This window comes from Lytechinus variegatus, chromosome 1 (assembly GCF_018143015.1).
Source record: "Lytechinus variegatus isolate NC3 chromosome 1, Lvar_3.0, whole genome shotgun sequence".
Classification (NCBI taxonomy): domain Eukaryota; kingdom Metazoa; phylum Echinodermata; class Echinoidea; order Temnopleuroida; family Toxopneustidae; genus Lytechinus; species Lytechinus variegatus.
Window position 1 is genome coordinate 11,374,905 of NC_054740.1, and position 20,097 is coordinate 11,395,001.

At 37.0% G+C, this 20,097-nt stretch overlaps 2 protein-coding genes across 2 annotated transcripts; one reads left to right on the top strand and one right to left on the bottom strand.

Annotated features, from left to right (window-relative positions):
• Positions 1 to 4,841: 4,841 nt before the first annotated feature.
• On the top strand, positions 4,842 to 11,741 carry LOC121406035 (pollen-specific leucine-rich repeat extensin-like protein 1). Its single transcript, XM_041597044.1, has 10 exons — positions 4,842 to 4,881; positions 5,038 to 5,100; positions 5,436 to 5,489; positions 5,934 to 5,996; positions 6,476 to 6,529; positions 6,999 to 7,061; positions 8,150 to 8,212; positions 8,588 to 8,638; positions 9,058 to 9,120; positions 9,624 to 11,741. The coding sequence occupies exons 2-10, from the start codon at positions 5,077 to 5,079 to the stop codon at positions 11,100 to 11,102; spliced, it is 1,914 nt and encodes a 637-aa protein (XP_041452978.1). The 5' UTR covers positions 4,842 to 4,881; positions 5,038 to 5,076; the 3' UTR covers positions 11,103 to 11,741.
• A 3,767-nt stretch (positions 11,742 to 15,508) lies between these two features.
• Positions 15,509 to 18,164, bottom strand: LOC121406044. The gene is made up of 4 exons (XM_041597054.1): positions 18,029 to 18,164; positions 17,320 to 17,581; positions 16,931 to 17,053; positions 15,509 to 15,891 (listed from the first exon to the last, which is right to left on the bottom strand). Exons 2-4 carry the CDS (start codon positions 17,558 to 17,560, stop codon positions 15,545 to 15,547), a joined length of 711 nt encoding a protein of 236 aa, XP_041452988.1. The 5' UTR covers positions 17,561 to 17,581; positions 18,029 to 18,164; the 3' UTR covers positions 15,509 to 15,544.
• Between the last annotated feature and the right edge of the window lie 1,933 nt (positions 18,165 to 20,097).

Below are 20,097 nucleotides of genomic sequence, written 5' to 3' on the forward strand. Positions count from 1 at the left end.
CTTTCCTTTCTTTCTTTTACTTTTCTAACTGATATAGATTGAAAAAAGAAATTATTATGTTTTGGAAAAAAAAGGAAAGCAAATTTACAAGGCAACAATAGTCAAAACTGACTAGTTTGCCTATTCAAAATAACAACAACAACATTAACATCGGCAAGCTTTTGCCGTTTCGGCCTGCACCCAGGCATACTGTGGAAGCTCAAAAGTGCCACCGAGATGTTGAGATATATCAGTTGGGAAGTCGACATCTTGATAGCAAAAGATCAGATGACAGGATGACAAGATCCCGGATCTCATCATGTCGACATCTTTTAGAAGAGATGGATCCCGGATCTCATCGTATCAACATCTTTTAGAAGAGATGATAACATCCCGGACCTCATCATGTCGACATCAAAGCACAAAGCGCGAGCAGAAAATGTTTGATATTGTGATCTGAAACTGGATAAAGATTTAGTAGAGAATAAGTTAACTATCTGACAGGGACCGCGAAACTGCGGGGGGGGGCTAGGGGCTTCAGCCCCCCCCCCCCACTTTCTTCCATAACCGTGTCCAAAAACGTATAAATGACGATATGATTGTGATTTTGAAAACCGTTCCGCGGCATTTTATAGGTCGTAATTGGTCTGAACAACCATGCGCGCGAGTGTTTCATAATTTTTTTTTTATTTAGACCTGAAATTTAAGCATTTTAAATAATCTTTTATCATGAAAACTCAAATCGAGCGCGAAGCGCGAGCTTAAACTATTTGATATTCTTATTAGAAAAAGGCGTCAATTTCAGCTGTATTCTTCAAGCACTTTGTAGGCAAATTGAGGTGGATATAGATCGCACTTAATAAAGAGCTGATATTTTCCGTTTTAACATATATAGTACAGGAATATCCTTAGGAAAATAATGACTATCTATAGTAAGTGCGAGATGAAACAAAAGAGACAATTTAATTATTATATTAATATCTTATTCATTTAATTACTGGACATGTCAAGCACTTTTGCAATCATTAATAGGATGCATCAAGTTAATATATTTTAACCATTAATGCGAGCGCAAATCGCGAGCCGAAAATTTTGATAAACTGTCATGGAAAGGGGATTTTAAGTAGTTTGTTGTATATTCAATATTGAGACATGCATAACTCGCCAATCAAAATGCGAGCGTGCAGCGCTAGCTGATACGTTTTGACAATCAGACCGGAAGAGGGATATTTTTTTAAATGTATGGAATACGCAAAAATAAAAGGTACTCGATGAATCAAAATTTTCGAGCACGCAGCACGAGCAATGTTGATATTCAGACTTGTCCATAAAACTGACATTTTTACAAAGCATTTTAAAAAAAATCAATCTGTAAATCACACAAAATAATGAAAGTTCGATTTCCAAGGTGAAATATGTTTTGTATATTGACTTCCAAACTTGATATTGAACAAGATATGAAAAAGACAATGCGAGCGCGAAGCGAAATCGAAAATTTTATACAGTGACATGAAAGATTCTATTTATTCCTAAGTCTTCCCCTCATCTTATTTCATTCACTCGTCTCTCTCCTCTTCTTTTTCCTCTCTTTCCCCTCCTTCCCCCTTTTTTTCTTTCTTTTCTTTTTGTTTTTTTGCTCCACCGATAAGGGGGGCCCGTGCCCCTTGCCCCCTCCCCCTGGATCCGCCTATGCAGGGGATGCGAACCCCCCCCCCCCATTGGCGGAGCAACACGATCAAAAGGGGGGAAGAAAAAAAAAGGGAAAGCCTGAGGAGAAAAAAGAAGGGAAAACATAAGAGGAGGGATACGAGTGAATAAAATAAGATGTGAGGGGAAGACTTGGAACCCGGGAACCTTTATTTATAAAATTTTCGCTCGCGCTTCGCGCTCACATTACCTTTCAGAGGTGATTTACATATCATGCCCAACATTGAGCTTGAAATATCAAATTGAAGTCAATATACATAACATATTTCAGCTCGTAAATCGAACTTTCATTATTTTGTTTGAATCACAGATATGTCTAAAAAGTGATCTGTAAAATAAATCTGTTTTATGGTCTGAATATAAACATTTTCTACTCGCGCTTCGTGCTCGCAAAATTTAAACCTATTATGTTCCTGTATTCCATAAACGGTTCCCAAAATATAAATTATAAAAGCGTATCAGCTATCAACGTGACTGTATGCTTGCACTTTTTGATTGGTTAGTTATGTATATCTCAATATTAATTCTAAAGCATATACTTCTTAAATTTCCCATTCCACAATAGTTTACAAATTTCGGCTCGAAATTGCGCTCGAATCGATTGTTAAAAAGATATTAAATCATACATCTTATTCATAATTACAAAAGTGCTTTAAACGTCCAGTTTTCAGGCCATGATATTAACCGATTTCGGGCTCTCATTAGCCTTTTGTAGATTAACAAACAAGATATTAATTTATCAATCAAATTGCTCCTTTTTCAGAAGTTTAATCTTGCGATTAGAAAGAGAAATAGGAAGAAAGTCATCATTTACATATTGTATTGTTTATAGTTGATAACAAACTTGTTTGCACAAAACCATTTACAAACATTTGTTAGTTCAGTATTTACGATTTCACACAAGTGAAAAAGATTTTCATCAGAATCAACCATATTTGAATCGTCGGCGTGCAAAGGAAAGAGATTTGACGAACATGTGCAATGAACGTCACAATAGGGATCGCGAGTATTCCTTTTACAACCAATCACAATGCAGTAAATTGCGCGTCGTGACGTAATAATGATTTGACCACAATTTTTATCATGCGCCTCTAGCAAATGAAACAAATCGTTTCTAAGCAAATTTTTGCCATTATTATCCGTAGACTTTCAACCTACGAACGTAAAATGGGAAACCTTCTTACGAAAGTGAGCCCTTTGTGTTGTTGCCGTTCACGAAAAGGTAAAAAGCAAAATAAAATATTATATTAAACATGTTAAGTCTCATATTGAAGCATAATAATACAAAAATATTGGTGGTATTATTTTCAGAAAAGCCCAAATAAAAATGTGTTATTAGTGTTAAGACATTATTTTTCAAGGAGAGCTCAATAGTTAGACTAAATAATTTTTTTTAAATGTGTTGTGATGACGCGAATGAAGGAGCTAAGTTTATGACAAGTTTTGAGTAATAGCGAGGGTCAATGTTGAAAATATGCAGAGCGAGAGAGTCTTGGAACTCAGTGATCAGTAAAACTTCCGCTACAAGATCGAAATTTCCAGATATTAAATGGAATTTGCAAAATGAAAATACAGTTATTTCACCAAATCTATCCCTATTATGATAAAATTTAGGCAGCAATCCCCTGAAAATAAAATCCACCAACTCGCTATAGACAAGTCGATTTCCCCATACAATATCTCGTTTATCAATATCACTATAATCACTGGCGGATCCGGGGGGGGGGGGCTCAGCAGGCCCGTGCCCCCCCCCCCCCTTGAAAGGCACAATTGAAATTTGTAATGTAAATATGCCGTTAAAACCCAAATGTTGCCCGCCTCCCTTTTTTATTGCTTGTCAAACTTTCCTCGGGAAAATGCCAAATGCCCCCCCCCCCTTTGGAAAATTATAATAAAATATTCAAATGGTCTCTACTTTCATATTTTGCTCGGGCATGCCCTACTATTTTTTGTTAGCCTTCCTGGAGTTCCTGAAGACAATAAAATTGCATCTTTGTTTTATCTCTTAAAATTTTGCTCAAAACCTTTATATTTTATCCTCAACTCTCGGGCCATTTTAACACTCTGCATGTAGAGTGGATTTGACGCTTTATGAGTTACCAGTATTCGACGTACTTTACTCTTCTCTTTCTTCAGTGAAAAGGGAACCAAGATCACAACCCGGCATAGACACAGATGACTATGCATATTCGATTGCCTTAAACAATGCGTAAGTTATTTCCTGATATTAATTTAGACAGCTTTACTTTATATGCCAATGGGCATCATAAACAAGTACCGACTATTGCATACCATTCCTTTTCCCTCTGCCTGTGGGTCTTCGATCTAATGCACACTTTCGATTAGAAAATAAATAGTTATTTCCTTGGTTGGATCAGAAAATCATTTCACATATGTTTCACTCGGGTTGTATTGTTGTTTGTTTGTTTGTTTGTTTTTGTTTCTACCAAGTATCAACATCTTTACCCCGCCCCCTACTCGTCGTCCGGCCTTTTCCTAGTAAACTATAGGGTCCATGTGTCACCACCCACTGCTCACACGTAAATATATCTTTGCTTTTTCTTTGCCTTTTCTTTCTGTGTTCACAGATACCAAGTTGAGATTCATTCTCAGCCCGAAGTATTCATTGTAAGTCAAAAGAAAATTTACAAAATACGTTTTTCATAGAATACTATGAACATGATTTATAATTATAATCATAGTTATAGTAGTAGTAGTAGTAGTAGTAGTAGTAGTAGTAATAGTAGTAGTAGTAGTAGTAGTAGTGAAAATGTCACAATTAAAAAAGTGATACTTTTGTTTGAATTAATACTTTTATAACGATTTTTAACGATTTTGCCTTCTTCCGTAGAAGCTTTAAACAATTCCAATACACAGTTCTATTGCTGTCGTTTTTGTTTTGTTTTGATTCCTATTGAAGGAACCAGTCACAGATCCTGAACCAGAATATCAAGATGTCTGCCAAGCCGTCAACAAGGTAAATACAAAACATTATTGTTAGTTTTCACAAGCATCCACATGATTTTGTTTAAAAATTTCTGGTTTCTGGATATAACATTTCTTTTCAGAAAAAAACAGACTAAAGTATCGAAATAAAGACCTGAAGAAGAAACATGTTCATTTTTTCTGTTTTATCCCGTTTAGAATGAATTCGAAGACTTGGACACACCCAGAAATGTCACACAATTTATCCAGGTAGGCCTACATCATGGATATCTATTATGAAAAATATGAAGAAAAAATAGAATAAGATTCCAATTATCACTCTTTATATTTCTATTTCATTATGATTATGCACGAATGTATTATCTACAGCAAAAATGAAATGAAGTAAACTTTATTTTTTTCCAGACCATCGTTCACGATGCCGCTGTCGATCTCGAGGTTGACATGTTCATTGCAGACATCTTAGCTGTACGTACGGGTAGTCAATAAGTTCATTTTGATTTATATGCGATAATGGTATATCGTAATCATTTTCTTAAGCAGCAAAATCAGTAGGATAATGTATATTCTAATTTTTGCATTAGACTTTGATTTAATATTTAAAAAATAATAACCTATTTTAGCAATTTCCGAGCTTTTTTCTTATGCTCCTATTTTAATATTTTGGGGGATCTATACCACCTCCTCCCCCAATTATTGTTCGCCAGTGGCCGAAACGTAAGTGTATTGATTCAAATTAAGCTTTCCTCAGGCTTCTATTTTATTCTCAAAAAATAATTTATTTTTTCTCCGAACTTTAACAGGATGTGGCTGAGAACCTAATTCAGATAGAACAAAAGATCAAGCCTTACGTTCAGGTATAGTGTGATGCTTCGTCATTTGCTTGAAAAAAAATGATTTTTTTTTTTTCATTTTTCCCGTTTTTTTTTCAATCTTTTTATCTTCTCCAAATATATATCTTCTTTGTCCCTTTTTCTTCCTTTTTTTTCTTCTTCTTCTTCTTTTTTTTCTTCTTCTCCTTTTCCATCTTCTTCTTCTCCTCCTTCTCTTCCTACTCCATCTTCTTCTCCTCCTCCCCGCTAATGTTTTCCTTACTTTTCTTCTTCTTCATCATCTTCTTCTTTGCTACTACCATAATTTTACTTTCACCTAATTATCAATTGCAGTCTAAAGTAGGTAGATTTAGAGACAGAGGAGGGAGACATGTTACACAGAGAGTGAGAGGGGGGAGGGGCAAATTTCATCGCTTCATCATGTTCATTATCTTTAACGTGATTTCTTTCATTCTATTTCCTATGCAGACCATCATTGGCGAGGCTATTCTTGATCATGAGATCCAAGTTTACTTGTCTGAAATCTTTGCTGTAAGCATTTCATTTTTTTATGTCATGCCTGTAGTCCTCTCTACAACTTTCGATCATATATTGTTTCTTAATTTTGTTGTATTTGTTAACTTCTATTTATAATGTGTATACTACTATTTCTAATATCCCGACAGAAGCCGCCTTAAGCAAAGCAAGGCAACGTAATTTGTAAACTATTACTTCATATTTTTAAGCTACTATTTTCAAATGTTTTTGTCCAAAATCATTAACATAGTAGGGGTTATGTTTCGATATGATATTTGACTTTTTTTTCTTTATTTTAGCAAAATATATCAAAAATGAATAATGAAATTCATTACTGTAAGCTCTTTATCCATGCCCACTTTTTTCGGCACTATTGCAACATGTTAAATATAAATTATTGTTTTAATTTGATATCTGACCATATTACTTGGATGTTTAGTTCCCTATGTCTATAATATTTTTTTCGGTTTATCTCCCTCCCCGCACCCATTCAGAATGTGACAGAAGACTTCCACCTCAAAGAACTTCACATCAAGACATATATCCAGGTATTTACCCGGGGTTTAGAGTTACTTTAAAGTATATCCTATTCCTTTACACGTATTCCTCCTAAGCGTATTTCCTATAGAAATTATGAAAATCCTTTGTATACGAATTGTCTAGTTTTACATGGAAAGGGTTATCATCTATTTTGTGTAACTGAACGACAAATAGATTTAAATCGAATAGATTTTAATCTAATATCTGTTTGCCATCTATACTGTTTATAGCCATTTTTTTCTTTTAGTTATTTATTTATTTTTACTTTTTGTTTGGGGGCGTTTTATTGTTCTTAATACTTATGTTTTGTGGCGAGCACAGCACGTCTTGACTTAAGGGGATACAATTGCAAGGTGTTCTTTTATAGAAATATTCCAATCTCTAGACTAACACACTGTTTTGGATCTCATCAGTAGATGGCGTAGTTCAACCTGTTCGTGATAACCATCTTTAATTGTATATTCTGTTTCTGTTTAGACTGTTACACAGGATGCATGTCTGGAGCTTGAAATTGAGGAGCACCTGGATGGAATCTTTGCCGTGAGTATTTAATTATCGATCAAACTCAGGGCATTTCTTTAGCATACACTTCTAAATGCAAACTAATCAAAACGACTAGATGAATAGTCAGTTGTGTGCAGATGTAGTCGTTAGTCATAATATCCGTAAGAACTTTTTTCTACTCAGTAATTACTGTGAAAAAGCGGTAGAGAAATGATTATGTAAATTGATTATAAAAAAGTATGGCTATTTCAATATTGAAATCTCTATATACATGATATACAGACTAAATATGACTATATAAATAGTCATATTGGTGGAACTAAACTGTCTAGTCATATGACTGAAATACAGTTGCACGCAGTTGACTCTTTTGTCTCTTAATTTTGACTAGTTTGTTGTTAGATTACAAGCAGGCTATTTTACACTATTACCAAAATATTCATCTTTACATTCATCTTACCTTTCCAAATTTGTTATTGTTTTCAAACTGTCCCAACCCATAGTCCTAATATTCATGATATTGAAGCTATAAAATATTTATGGTTTGGCCAGTTTCGCTTCAATGAGCCTGCAAAAGTTGAATGTCAATAAATTTCATATATATGAAATATGACTTCTGAAAATGCGTACGAATGGAAAATTATATCCACGTATAAGAGAATGCCTCTACAAAAGCGTTCTCAACATTATCTTCTTCCACCGTAACATGCGAATGAGTCCCCAATTTTCCATTGTTTAACATATTATTTTAGGGGATACACGCCATACAAGCGGTGCTTTTGAGTGGATCCCCTCATTCCAAACAAGGTTTTGTTAAAACTTCATGTTTTGCAAATCTTTTGGAATTTGTAATTGATTTGTTATGATATTTGATTTGTATTCGTATTTATTCATAATGCTAACGATGGAAATGAAAATAAAACTTGAACTTAAACTTCTTAATACAATAAAAGAATCTATCTTGTTTATGACATTTCTTTTTCTAGAATCGTGATTAACTTCTATAAAGCATATCTAGAGAGTATTAAGCTACACATATTGATAGATATTAATAATAACTTGCATATATCATTTTCTTCATTCTCATTAACCAGATTTTCATGTCATTGTCTTGTGTTTTGCAGTCTGTCACACGGGAGATCGCTCTTGACCGAGCGATAGACACATATCTCAACGATATTTTTGCTGTAAGTAATAACTATTCTATCATTCATTTTCTTGGAATACTTTCATTAATTTAATCTTATTTTGCAGGTATATTCTGTAAAATTCTAATGCAATAAATGAAACAACGATGCTTAGTTTCATTTATATCAATAAAATTAAAAAATAATAATATATTCAATATTTTGTTTGGTATATATATTAATATATGTGTGTGCGGATGTGTGTGCGTGTATGTATATATTGATTGGTGGGGATTTTTACCTGATTGCTATTGCTAAGAAAGCATGAATGCTTGTTAAGATCCTCTCCGAAGGACCTGGTAATGAGGATTAATGCCTTACCAAAGAACGAAAATTTGTAATTCATCATTTGAAATTCGTGATTTCATTTCACAGACTGAGCTTTCCCACCTGAAGTGCAAATCTTCTGCTAAGAATATCGTTGAGGTAAGTACATACCGATTCTTCACTTTGTATTTTATTCTGGGTGTGTGTATTATTCATTTCACAAGGAATATGATGAATCATACATTTTATGAGATCGCGTGTAGCTAATTTGCAGTGCATAAATTAGTAAACATTTGAACATAATTATATTTTTCTCGTTTCGAAACTTGAAAGGGGAAAATTGTTAAACAATTTAACAGAACAATATGAGAACCCCCTTGCTCTCCCTCACCCTTAACAACAAATTTTGTTCAGTTTCGAATACAGAAGGATGAGTTCACGTGTTGACAATAGGTATTTGCATGCATGCACGTTACATCATCATTCATTTTAAACAAGTTGTTCAAGTCCATATTCGTACTGTTAGTAAAGTCAGATTCAAATTAAACCTTGATATATCTTCCATTCATTTTCCGCAGATGATTACCCAGAGGGCAGCATTTAAATGCCATATTGATGCATTCATTGGCGGAATATTTGAGGTGAGAAAACCATTTATGCGAGCGTCGATGAAAAACACATAATGGTTGTTGTTTATTGGGTTTTGGGCTCTCCCTCAGCATAAAGAATATTTACACCATCTACGTTCGCATTTTGTTTGATTTTTTTTAGTAACTGCAATATGTACGGCCCATCAGTGGCTGTGCTACAAGAGGGGGTAAGGTAAAAAAAACCGTTATGAGGGGATTTATCTTGTAGTGAAAAAATAAAAGAGAAAATGGAAGGGGGAAAAAGAGGGGGAGAAGAGAATAGAGCGTGTACCTTATAATTCAATTTTAAAATAAATATGACGTCATCTTTAGGCCATATAAATATACATATATATACGAGCATCTTGGTTTTCCACGTATTGGCAATAATAAGACATCAGTAATGCAGTAATGTAAACTTTTGCAATTCGGCTTTTACCGCAAAGAAAGGCAACAATGGCAATCTTAGATTTGAATTTGATAAAACTTTCCCCCTTCCTTTATTCTAATTCCAGGATGTCATTGGCAAACAAATGTCACCAATGGAGCCCTCAAAACCAACACCACAGAAAAGATTGCTGACCCCACCATCGGTCCAACCACCACCACTACCCCCTCAACCAGAACCAGCAATGGCACCACAGTCAGAACAACTGCGGGTTTCGGCACCAGAGCCATTGCAGCTGGCCGCGACTCAATTAGAATTGCAGTCTACCCCACCACCAAAGCCATTGCCAGTTCCTCCATCAGAATACCAACTAGCATCGCGACAAATAGCGAAACTACCAACTCCACCAAAGCCAGTACCAGGACCTTCTTCAGAAGAACAAATTAAAGTACAACCCGCGGCATTACAAGCGCCACAACCAGTTCCACAATCAGATCCACTGCCGGTGCCACCGTCAGAATCAATGCAAGCATCTCCACTAGCGGCTGTACTACCAGCATCAACATCCAATCAATTGACAGTACCACCAGTAGCGTTGCCACCAGTCCAACCACTAGAACAACTACCAGCACCACAGTGTCCACTGCCGGTGCCACCGTCGGAATCGATTCTACCAGTCCAACTACCAGAACCACCACTAGCACCTCCACCAGCAGGACAATCACTACTAGCAGCACCGGTGCTATCAGTCAAGCCACTAGAACCAGTAATAGCACCATCCGATTTACTATCAGAACCACCACCAGCAGCGTGGCTACCAGTTCAACCGCCAGAACAACTATTATCACCACAAACAGTGGCACTTCCGTTGTTACAACCTGAACCACTCCATGCTACGCCTATGCAATTGCAGGAATTCCCTTCAGAACCACCGTTAGCAAGGCAACCAGGGGGACTCCCAGAGCCACCACGTGAGTCAAGACCAGATCCAGCATCTGGAAAGCTTGCAGGACAACTATTGTCAAATCCAAAGTCTTTTCCATCTTCTGGAGAGCTGCATGCAAAGATACCCTCACTTACGCCATTAAACCCGAAACAACTACCAGTACTGGATATCGCTTGGGACGATCGCAATCCCTTGAAGATCTGGGTAGAGAGAGCTCAAGATCTACTTGATAAATCAGAGCCTATCCCATTTCCTCCACCCATAGGGCGTCCACCTGTTCCCAACGCGATACAGTCAAGTCCCGTGTTATTACTTCGGCAAGAACTTCTCAACGGCCGTCTGGACTTAAATGGCAAAGACAGTCAACAGACTGAAACAGGGGAATGTGAAAGCCCTGAGATCGGCTACTCTGGGAGTGCCGTTCACCGCGGACGCTCGTTTATTACCTACAAGCTCCATCAGAATCATTGCGCATCCCGGGAGAGCATGCGACAACATAATTCTGGAAGTATGTGCCAACAGGTCATTACAACTTCCGATTCAACCGGCAACACTTCTACCAACCGGGAAACTTGCAACACTCGCCGGAACCCTGTCAGGAGGTCAAGTGATCAGAGCTACCTTCGCCGTGGTTACCGCGGTCACACCAATCGCAGATAGATCCTCAAACTGAGAACTGCTTCATCGATACTGTATAGGCTTACAGACGACGGATTGAAATTCCAATGCCGTTAACAATTACTCAGGATGAAGTCAAGGGACATGCCCTACATGTAGTTGACTTGGCTTTCATCAGAAACTCATACAAGTTCTGCAGAAACCACGCAGCCTTGAGCAATACCAATATAAATTTCCGGACAATAATAACGTTGGAAATGGAGAAAATAGCCAATAGAAACACTTGATGAAATGGCTTGAAATAACAAACAATTTAAGAAATGATGAATAAAATAAATCCTCCCTCGTCTAACAAAGAAACGTTACTGAAAAAAATTATAGCAAATACCGCGCAAAATGGAAATTAATATAAATGTAAATACTATTCCAATAAAAACATCGTATTAAGATATATCATTTAGTTTGTCTGTTTGTTTGTTGTTTTATTCACCATGTTTAAATAATATCTACATTGGCGAAAATGGTGTTAAATTTACAAACAAGTAAACACAGTAGGAACAGTGCATAAACAAAAGCTGACGTAAAGCGAAGAAAGCCTTGAGTAGTTGTGAGGTAGTGTAGTTGTGTTTCGTAACACTTGATGATTCTTTGGTGGTATGATCCATCAGTGCACCCCTTGAGACAATCATTTCAGTAGGTGTGTCCACAAGGAAGACTTCTGGCATCCTTGATACGATCCCGACATGCTGCACTTGAGCTTTTCCTTAAAAGGGATTTCATATTCCTCAGACATATCTGTAGCCATTATTTGCAAGACGAATAAGAGAAAAACGAACTGATTCCGAATGTATTTTGCTGATGTTGAAAAGGTTTAATATTATCTCAAAAGATGCAGGTGATAGCACTTTTGCGAAGAGTAATTGAAAAAATAATCGCTCTCAACGCTACGCTTCTCTTTTATAGTAAAGATTCCATTCAACCACAATGCTCCATTATTCCTCTCCACCTATATGAGCCCGCGAATATTGCAACATCATCTTCCGTCTGGGGAATCCTGAAGAAAAGTTCGTCTGAAGCAGACGACCAGGATTCCCCAGACGTGCAATGATGATGCAATGTTTGCGGACACTGCATCTTTGACCTTGAGGTGCCTTGGCCATGGTGACGCACTTCATGATAGCGATAAGGATATCTACGATGGTAGCACTAGCTCTATGCTTATTTAATGGTTCTTTTCATAACATGAAAATGCTATAGGCATTATTGGTAAATATCTGTATGTATGCGTATTAAAAAAAATCATTTTCGCTGAAGTGTTTGCATGTAGTGTGCTTCACCTGTCCCTGAAGGGGGAGGGGGGTAGTCTGCTACGCACCCGCGTGCAGAAAATGGATCGAAAAAGAAGCCATGTAAGTTGCGCGTACGTTTCTGGCTAAAATCAAAAGGCCGAGTAAGTGTAAATTTCGGGTAAATTCTTAAAGCAAGTGACCCCCTGCACACTACACATATCCATCATGGCAGTACATGTACGATCATAATGATTGTGAATTGAAGTCATAGATAGGGAAATACCAGTATGAGTAGTGTCGATATGGAATTAAATAGTCGCGGTAGAGGTACAGTACTAACGCTGTCTGGGTATCTCGTAAAGCTCTTTGTAAGTAACGCATACAAGTCATTGGTGCTTTGGTAGATCCCCATCAATTTTGAATATGATCTGAGATGAAAAATGAAGTTTTCTTGCCAATCCATCATGATCATGTCTATCATCATCATCATACCCACCACCACCACATCATCATCGTACCCACCACCACCACATCATCATCGTACCCACCACCACCACATCATCATCGTACCCACCACCACCACATCATCATCGTACCCACCACCACCACCATCATCATCGTACCCATCACCACCATCATCATCATCGTACCCATCACCACCATCATCATGCAACATCAACATCATCATCCTATTCATGCTATTCAACATTATCATCTTCATCATCATTATCTTCATCACCATCATCATTATCCAACATATCCCATCAACATCATCATCACCTTCATCGTTATCATCATTATGATCTTCATCACCATCATCATTATCATAATCACCATCATTATCATCAACGTCATCATCATCATCACTATCATCATAATCATCATCATATTTAGGCTTCTGTAAACATGATCCAAATCATTTGATATGTTCATTCATTCATCCATTCATTCTTTATAAGTTGATAATAGGTAGTCAATTCTATTTCTCCCGGTTTCCCTAATTACAAGCAAAATAATTTTATAAAAATCCTTGAGAGAGAAAAATATTAGTTCCCCCCCCCCCTCAACTTACACAATGGCACCAACCATTCTCACTTACCAATTGACAAATAATGAAAGATGAATGTACCGGTAGTTTATTTTAAAAACTATTTTTATCATTAAGTTTTCATTTTTTTATACAAATAATCATAAGCTTACAATAATGTTTTCCAATGCTTCTTTTTTGCACAATACTCCCTATACCACAACACTGCAAGGATTATACCTTAAGAAAAAATATTAATACACATGTTTGTTTTTTTCTGTTTATATAGCGCAGTATTATGGGCTAATACAGTCATCACAATACCATCATGCGCTGTGCAATAAAGGCCTATAACATTACATACTAAAAGTTAAAGAATAAAACACCATAAACTTTTAAAATAATTGGGCAAAAATGTACTGTCCACACCATTGGTTAAAATCTGCCCAAATTTGACTGATAAAAACTAATAATTTGGTAATAAATTTGTTCAGTTGGATAATAATTGCCAAGAATATATATATTTTTACCAACAAACATTACCCAACACAGTGGACAGTATGTTGCCCAACATTTTAAGTGTGTATAGTGTATAGCATACTGTTTTTATAGAAACAATCATTGGAATTGGAATTAGTATGGTTTATTGACACAAATATCAAACAGGCAGCTCGCAGGCTGAAAATGTTTAATTTACAAGCAAAAAAATCAACAGAGATAGTAAAATTATGCAATGGGGAGAAATAAAACATAAATTAAATTAACACTGATAAAATGCCAAATGCAAATTATGGAAATAGCAATAAATCCACTTTCTAGTATTATGTTTGAATAAAAATACAGAAACCAACAAATAGGGCTAAACGAACAACAATGAACAAAAGCAGAAAATGAGTTGTGTAGTTGACGCAAAAGTCAAGTGATTGAAATCTAAATAAAGCAAATATGTTGCGTACACAAAAATAGAATCAATATTTTACAAGCCAAAATGATATGAAAAGAAACAGTAAACCTCAGTTTGCAGCAATCATATAATTTATGTTATGATACAAATATGTTTTTTATTCTTTTTTTTATAAAAATATGTAAATCACTACTAATATCGAAATTCTGCAATAAATCATTGATCTGAAGAATTACAATTCGATTCTAAGCGACATTTGATGAATATTCACGAATTTGTATATTAATCGCATTATATGGCTCGTTTCACAGTTGCGTGGAATTCCCCAGTGATCTAAAAATAGCAAACAAATAATGAAGGACCATGATATCTAGCATAATGTAGGGTCTTCGAACAACAAACTCTGATTCATGCTACCGATCAGCACCTCCAACCCCCTCCCTTCCCCTCACTCCCCAGTTTACAAGGCGATGCTATTGGAATATTAAAAGAATATAATATAGTAGGAAGGATAATATCAGTGGTTATACAGAAATGTTTCAAAGATCGTGTAGCTAATATCATTATATGTATTTCTAACATCAGACTCGCAGTATTTATAGAATAAACGCTACATAATAAAGATAAATTTTGAGGGGGCTCAATATGGCCTATCGCGTAAAATTTATAAAAAGATGCTAGCGAGCGAAGTGAGTAAAAATTTCGAAATTAATATTAAAAAATAGATTTTGAGATGGATTTTGATATAATATTCAGAAAATAATATCATATTTCACCATTCTCTCTTTCCCTTTCTTTCCTTTTCTCGTTATTTTCTTGGTCGTGAGGGGCCAAGAGCCCCCCCCCCCATCTGTACGCCAGTGAACTTGTTCACATGATCAAGGAAAGGTCTTCTTTTTTCTCATATTCTTTTCTTCTTCATCATCATCATCATCTCTTCTTTTTTCATCTTCTTCTTCTTCATCATCATCATCCTCTTCATTTTCTCTGTCTTCTCCTCACACACTGTATTCTTCTTCTTTCTCCCCGTCTTTCTCTTCTTCCTCTTCTCCTTCATCCTCCTCCTCCTCATCATCGTCGTCTCTTTTTTATTGCTTGTTTTCTTTGTTTTTTTATCCTCTTGCTTCTTTTCCTCTGATTGTTTTTTCTTATTCCAATACATTTAATCATCATGGACATAATCAGATCTTTTTTTACTTCATTACATGTATTATGTACCACCTTCAAATTTTCTCATGTGTCTCCCATCTTTGTCGTCGTCATCTCAGACGAAACCAGCCCGATGCATGTAATCTTTACCGCCCCTCAGTCGACCCTGCAACTGCACGGTACTCAAATTATGGAGTCCACATGATGACACGGTGCTTGCGTCATTCATGAGGGGTTTCCCTTGGAAAGTCAACTGCTGCTGAGAAGGGGCGACCTTCAACTTCTCTTCAATCTTGCTCTTGAGGTAATTGACCGTGTCCGTCGGCCTGACCCTGACGATGTGCGTCTTGCCGTTGAAGTCCCCAACCATGATCTCGATAGTCGGGTCCGATCTGGGCGTAGTGGTCGTCGTGTTTGTAGTGCCGAAGTGGTGGTTGTATGGGATGTGGACTCGTGTATGACCTTGATAAAGAGGAATATTTAATGCAGGAAAAATAATTACTGAGAAGAAAGATATCATATCGTTTTATTACAATTTTGTATTTCGTTTCATATCACTATGGTTGTAGTTTTCATTTTGCAGAAATGCAGAAAAAAGGTGAATTGAAGAAATAACCGTGATCATGTATGTTTGTTGATGAATTAGGGGAGGATTTTCTTCGATTGATATTCGTGACTTTACGAACAAGTTGTGGATTGCCATACACTCTAAAAAGGTTGGGCAAAAAAGGCCCAATTTTTAACCATCACTCGGCAACATACTGTCCACTAAACTATTGGTTAAAATCTGTCCAAATCGGGTAATAAAAACTAATAATAAAATTGCGTAATAAATATGCTCAATTGGATAATACGTGCCCAAAATATGTATATACATATATTTTTCAGCTCTGAAGTACTGCTCTATAATCTTTCTTTCTTTCTTTCCTTCCTTCCTTCCTTCCTTCCTTCCTTCCTTCCTTCCTTCCCTCCCTTCCTTCCTTCCTTCCTCCCTCCTTCCTTCCTTCCTTCCTTCCTTCATTCCTTCCTGTCTTCCTTCTTTCGTTCTGTTTAATTTGCTCTTGTGCTATTCTATGTTCCGTTATGTTACCTCTTTATCAGGCAATTCTACAATAGTTATTTCGAGGGGTCCACAAACTGCAAACATTTGCTTTTTTAGTGGATCCCTCCATTTTCACAGAGCAAACGACAGTGTAAATAAACGACCATTTTAACTTTTCCCTTTCTACGCTGAAATATACTCCAAAACATTTTTTTATTGCTCATTTTCCATGATATATTTTTATGAAACCTCTACTACTTGTCCTCGCATGAAAAAACACACCTGATCCATGGATAGAATTGATAAAATAGACATTTTAAGTAAAATATATTGAAAAGTAATCAAATACTCATAACTTTCTTATTATTTGTTCAAATTTTCTCAAACTTTCATTGATTTGTTTCTTTGAGTTGTCTGTTTTCACACAAGTGAATGATACACCTCAAGAAAGCAGCTTACCCGATGTCGCCGTCGCATCGCTACGAATCGTGGTCGTACTGTCATCACTTCGCACGCTCGATAGCGACGATCTACGGATTGATGAGACGCTGTCCGGATAGCCTGCATCACTGGTCTGACCACCTGCATAATATATAAATCGTAATTCTATTCTCATAATGATGGAAAAATATGACTTTTTGGCAGTTGAATAAGAGGGATATTATAGAGTCAAAACCAACCTCATTTATCCTCTTCTTTCTCACATTTTCTTCCTCCATTTTCTTTCTCTTTTCTTTTCCCCTTTTCACTACTTGAAGATCCACCAGGGGTGGTTCCCCCCCCCTTTCCCTTGATATCGCCCATGATTTAAGTATTCGAGAAATAAGGGGAATAAAATGAGAACTTACTCCGCGATGAAAGGGATCGGTCACTCATTCCCGACATCGAACTCGCATTCGAGCTGAGTAAGCTACGCCGATCGGACATGGATCCGATTGTGGTGTCGTTGCTCGAAGTGGCCGATGAATTCGCACTCGCCATGCTAGACAGAGAATCCCGACGACTACCAGATTCTGTAGATCCCATCCCACTGTCTCCATCCACCATCATTGCCTCTGCCTCTTTTTCTTCATTATGATCCATTGACATTGTGCCTGATCCTTGAAATGCCTTCATGATTAAGAAAAAAAAAATACTGATTGGTCGCTACCGATTGTGTCAAATGTGCCGGCCTAACGCGATATAGCGCCACCGAATTCTTGGTACACTCTTATTTCCTAAAAATGTGCCTAAAATATAATGACTAGTCTAATAAATCACATTCAAGCTATTTTTGTTTTATTATTGTGAACCCAGGATCCCAAGATTGAGATGGGGGTGGGGTCATAATGTTGGTCGATGTCGCCAATTGATCCCGGGACTCAGTCTACCGGGCAACCGCCTCGCCCGATGTTTCTTCTGACAAAATAATCAAGCAAAACTGAATGCCACAGCTCCTCTTTTGCAATAATCAATCCCGCGATGAAGTTGCATCTAAAGATCGTCGACATCTTTACGCTGATTTCTAAATGATATAATAGTAGTATTGAATAACATGAAGGTTCACAATATACTTACAGTTTTCGTTGTAAGAATGTGTTAATATCGATGTTGACAGTTGCCTCTCTGAGGATGCCTCTGTGCCGAAAGGAGTGTTACCGGGCTTTTATTACCAGGCCAAGCTCAAGAAGAATGATCTAGAAGGGTGATTTTGACGTCATAAATGGGGAATACCCACTCTCAGCGGAGAGTGGGTATTCCCCATTTCCATTATGTCACATGCACCGAGTGCTTGCCTACGCATTCGTAGCAAAGGCCCTCGAAAGCGGGGGTGCTGCATTCTAGGTCAACTGAAGCACCCCATGTTTTTTTTCTTTCTGTTGTACACCATAGGCATCACCGCCAAAATCTACTTTATTTTGGAGCGAATTCCTTTTCGTCAATTAACAATTTTTTCTGATCAAATCCCCTTAATTTCGTTTTCAGGCCCCATGCACCCAAAATCATCTTTGCTTAACTATCGTAGGACTTTTTTTCATATCCTGTACATGATTCGCATAATACTGTTATCATTGTCACTATTGCAGCCTATTGGGGTGTTTGTGGGGAGGGGGCGTGGGTGTTTTTTTGTATATGCATAGCCTAGAATTTTGTTGGTGTTGATGTTAACCGTTGCATAATGTATAAACTTCAATATCATTATACACTTTAGATTAGAATTAGACTTTAATATTTATTTTGTTGTTATCAGTGCAGTGAAGCACTTCTGTGTGATAGGGTGACAAAATGTAAAGAAAGAAGAGGGATAAGAAATTGATGAGGACGTGTCACCGAAGACTACCTGCCCCTGCCCCACCCCTCCCCCCCCAAAAAAAAAACAAAAACAACGATATTAAATGAACGTGCTAGCTACTACAAGGGAATAGTACAATGCACGAGTTACACGCAGTCTGCACGATCGTGTACCTAGATTATGAATATGACATTCATTAGTGTTTGAATTCTCTGAATGCTTTTCTGTAAGTTAACGATAAATTTTATCAGTCTGCTGTAGTTGACCCCTGCAACACGTGAGGAAATCCAACCAAATTCAAGGTAATATATATTTTTCTATTGAGACATATCATTTAGACATGTCTTTATATTTTCAAATTAGTGTGCTCATTACCCGACAATTAATGCTATGCATGAACATCCATCCTTCCCCATCTGTCCCTACCCTCTCTGCCCCCCCCCCCCCCAAAAAAAAAAATCTATCTCTCTCTCTCTCGAGATCGACTCCCACTCCTCCCTCATGCGATTAATAAAATCAATGCCGTTCAACTGAACATGCTCAAAGATGACGGTTATATTATACATATACAGAACTTCTTTTTCATCATAAATGATAAATGCTTTTAAAGGAATATGACTTACAAAGCACAGTGATTGTAGTTATTATTTACCAGACAATTTGTTTCTGCCGACATTATTTCAAACAACCACAATGCCATAGTGTTTTTCCCACGCTTTAAAGCTCGACGACTCTCACTTAAAATTACAACAACTCTGGTATCCTCACTGACAGGCGCGCCGAAAATGATTCTTGATGCGGAGGGGGGGGGTAATGTCGAAGGAGCCTCCTTTTTTTGGTTGAAGCTAGGATGTCTGTCACGCCCATATTTTTTTCCAGGGGGTGGGGTGACGCGTCCTATCAACGCTGGATACAGCTCAAGGAGACCACATATTTTGCCTAAAATTTTGCACAAAATAAAGGTGTACTCCTTATGCATGCCCAATTCTAAAAGAGTACTGGATGCCATTTCATAAAGCTGTTCGTAAGTTAAGAGTGACTTTAAGAACGACTGGTGAACCTTTCTTATGCGCTAAACTATCGCCAATTCAATATACCATTTACCACAAGAAAGGAACACCAGTCATTCTTAAAGTCGCTCTTAACTTACGAATAGCTTTATGAAACACCCCCTGTAGAATGACCATGTCCCTATATACATGATATAAGCAGAAATAACGTTTTCGTTTTGGAGATAATTGCCCCAGTGTGCTAGCGAATGCAATATTGTAGATACATAATTATGAGTTCATTGGTCAATGAAATCATTATTTTAAATGGTACGCTTTATTAGAACTCGTCCGCATATGTCTAT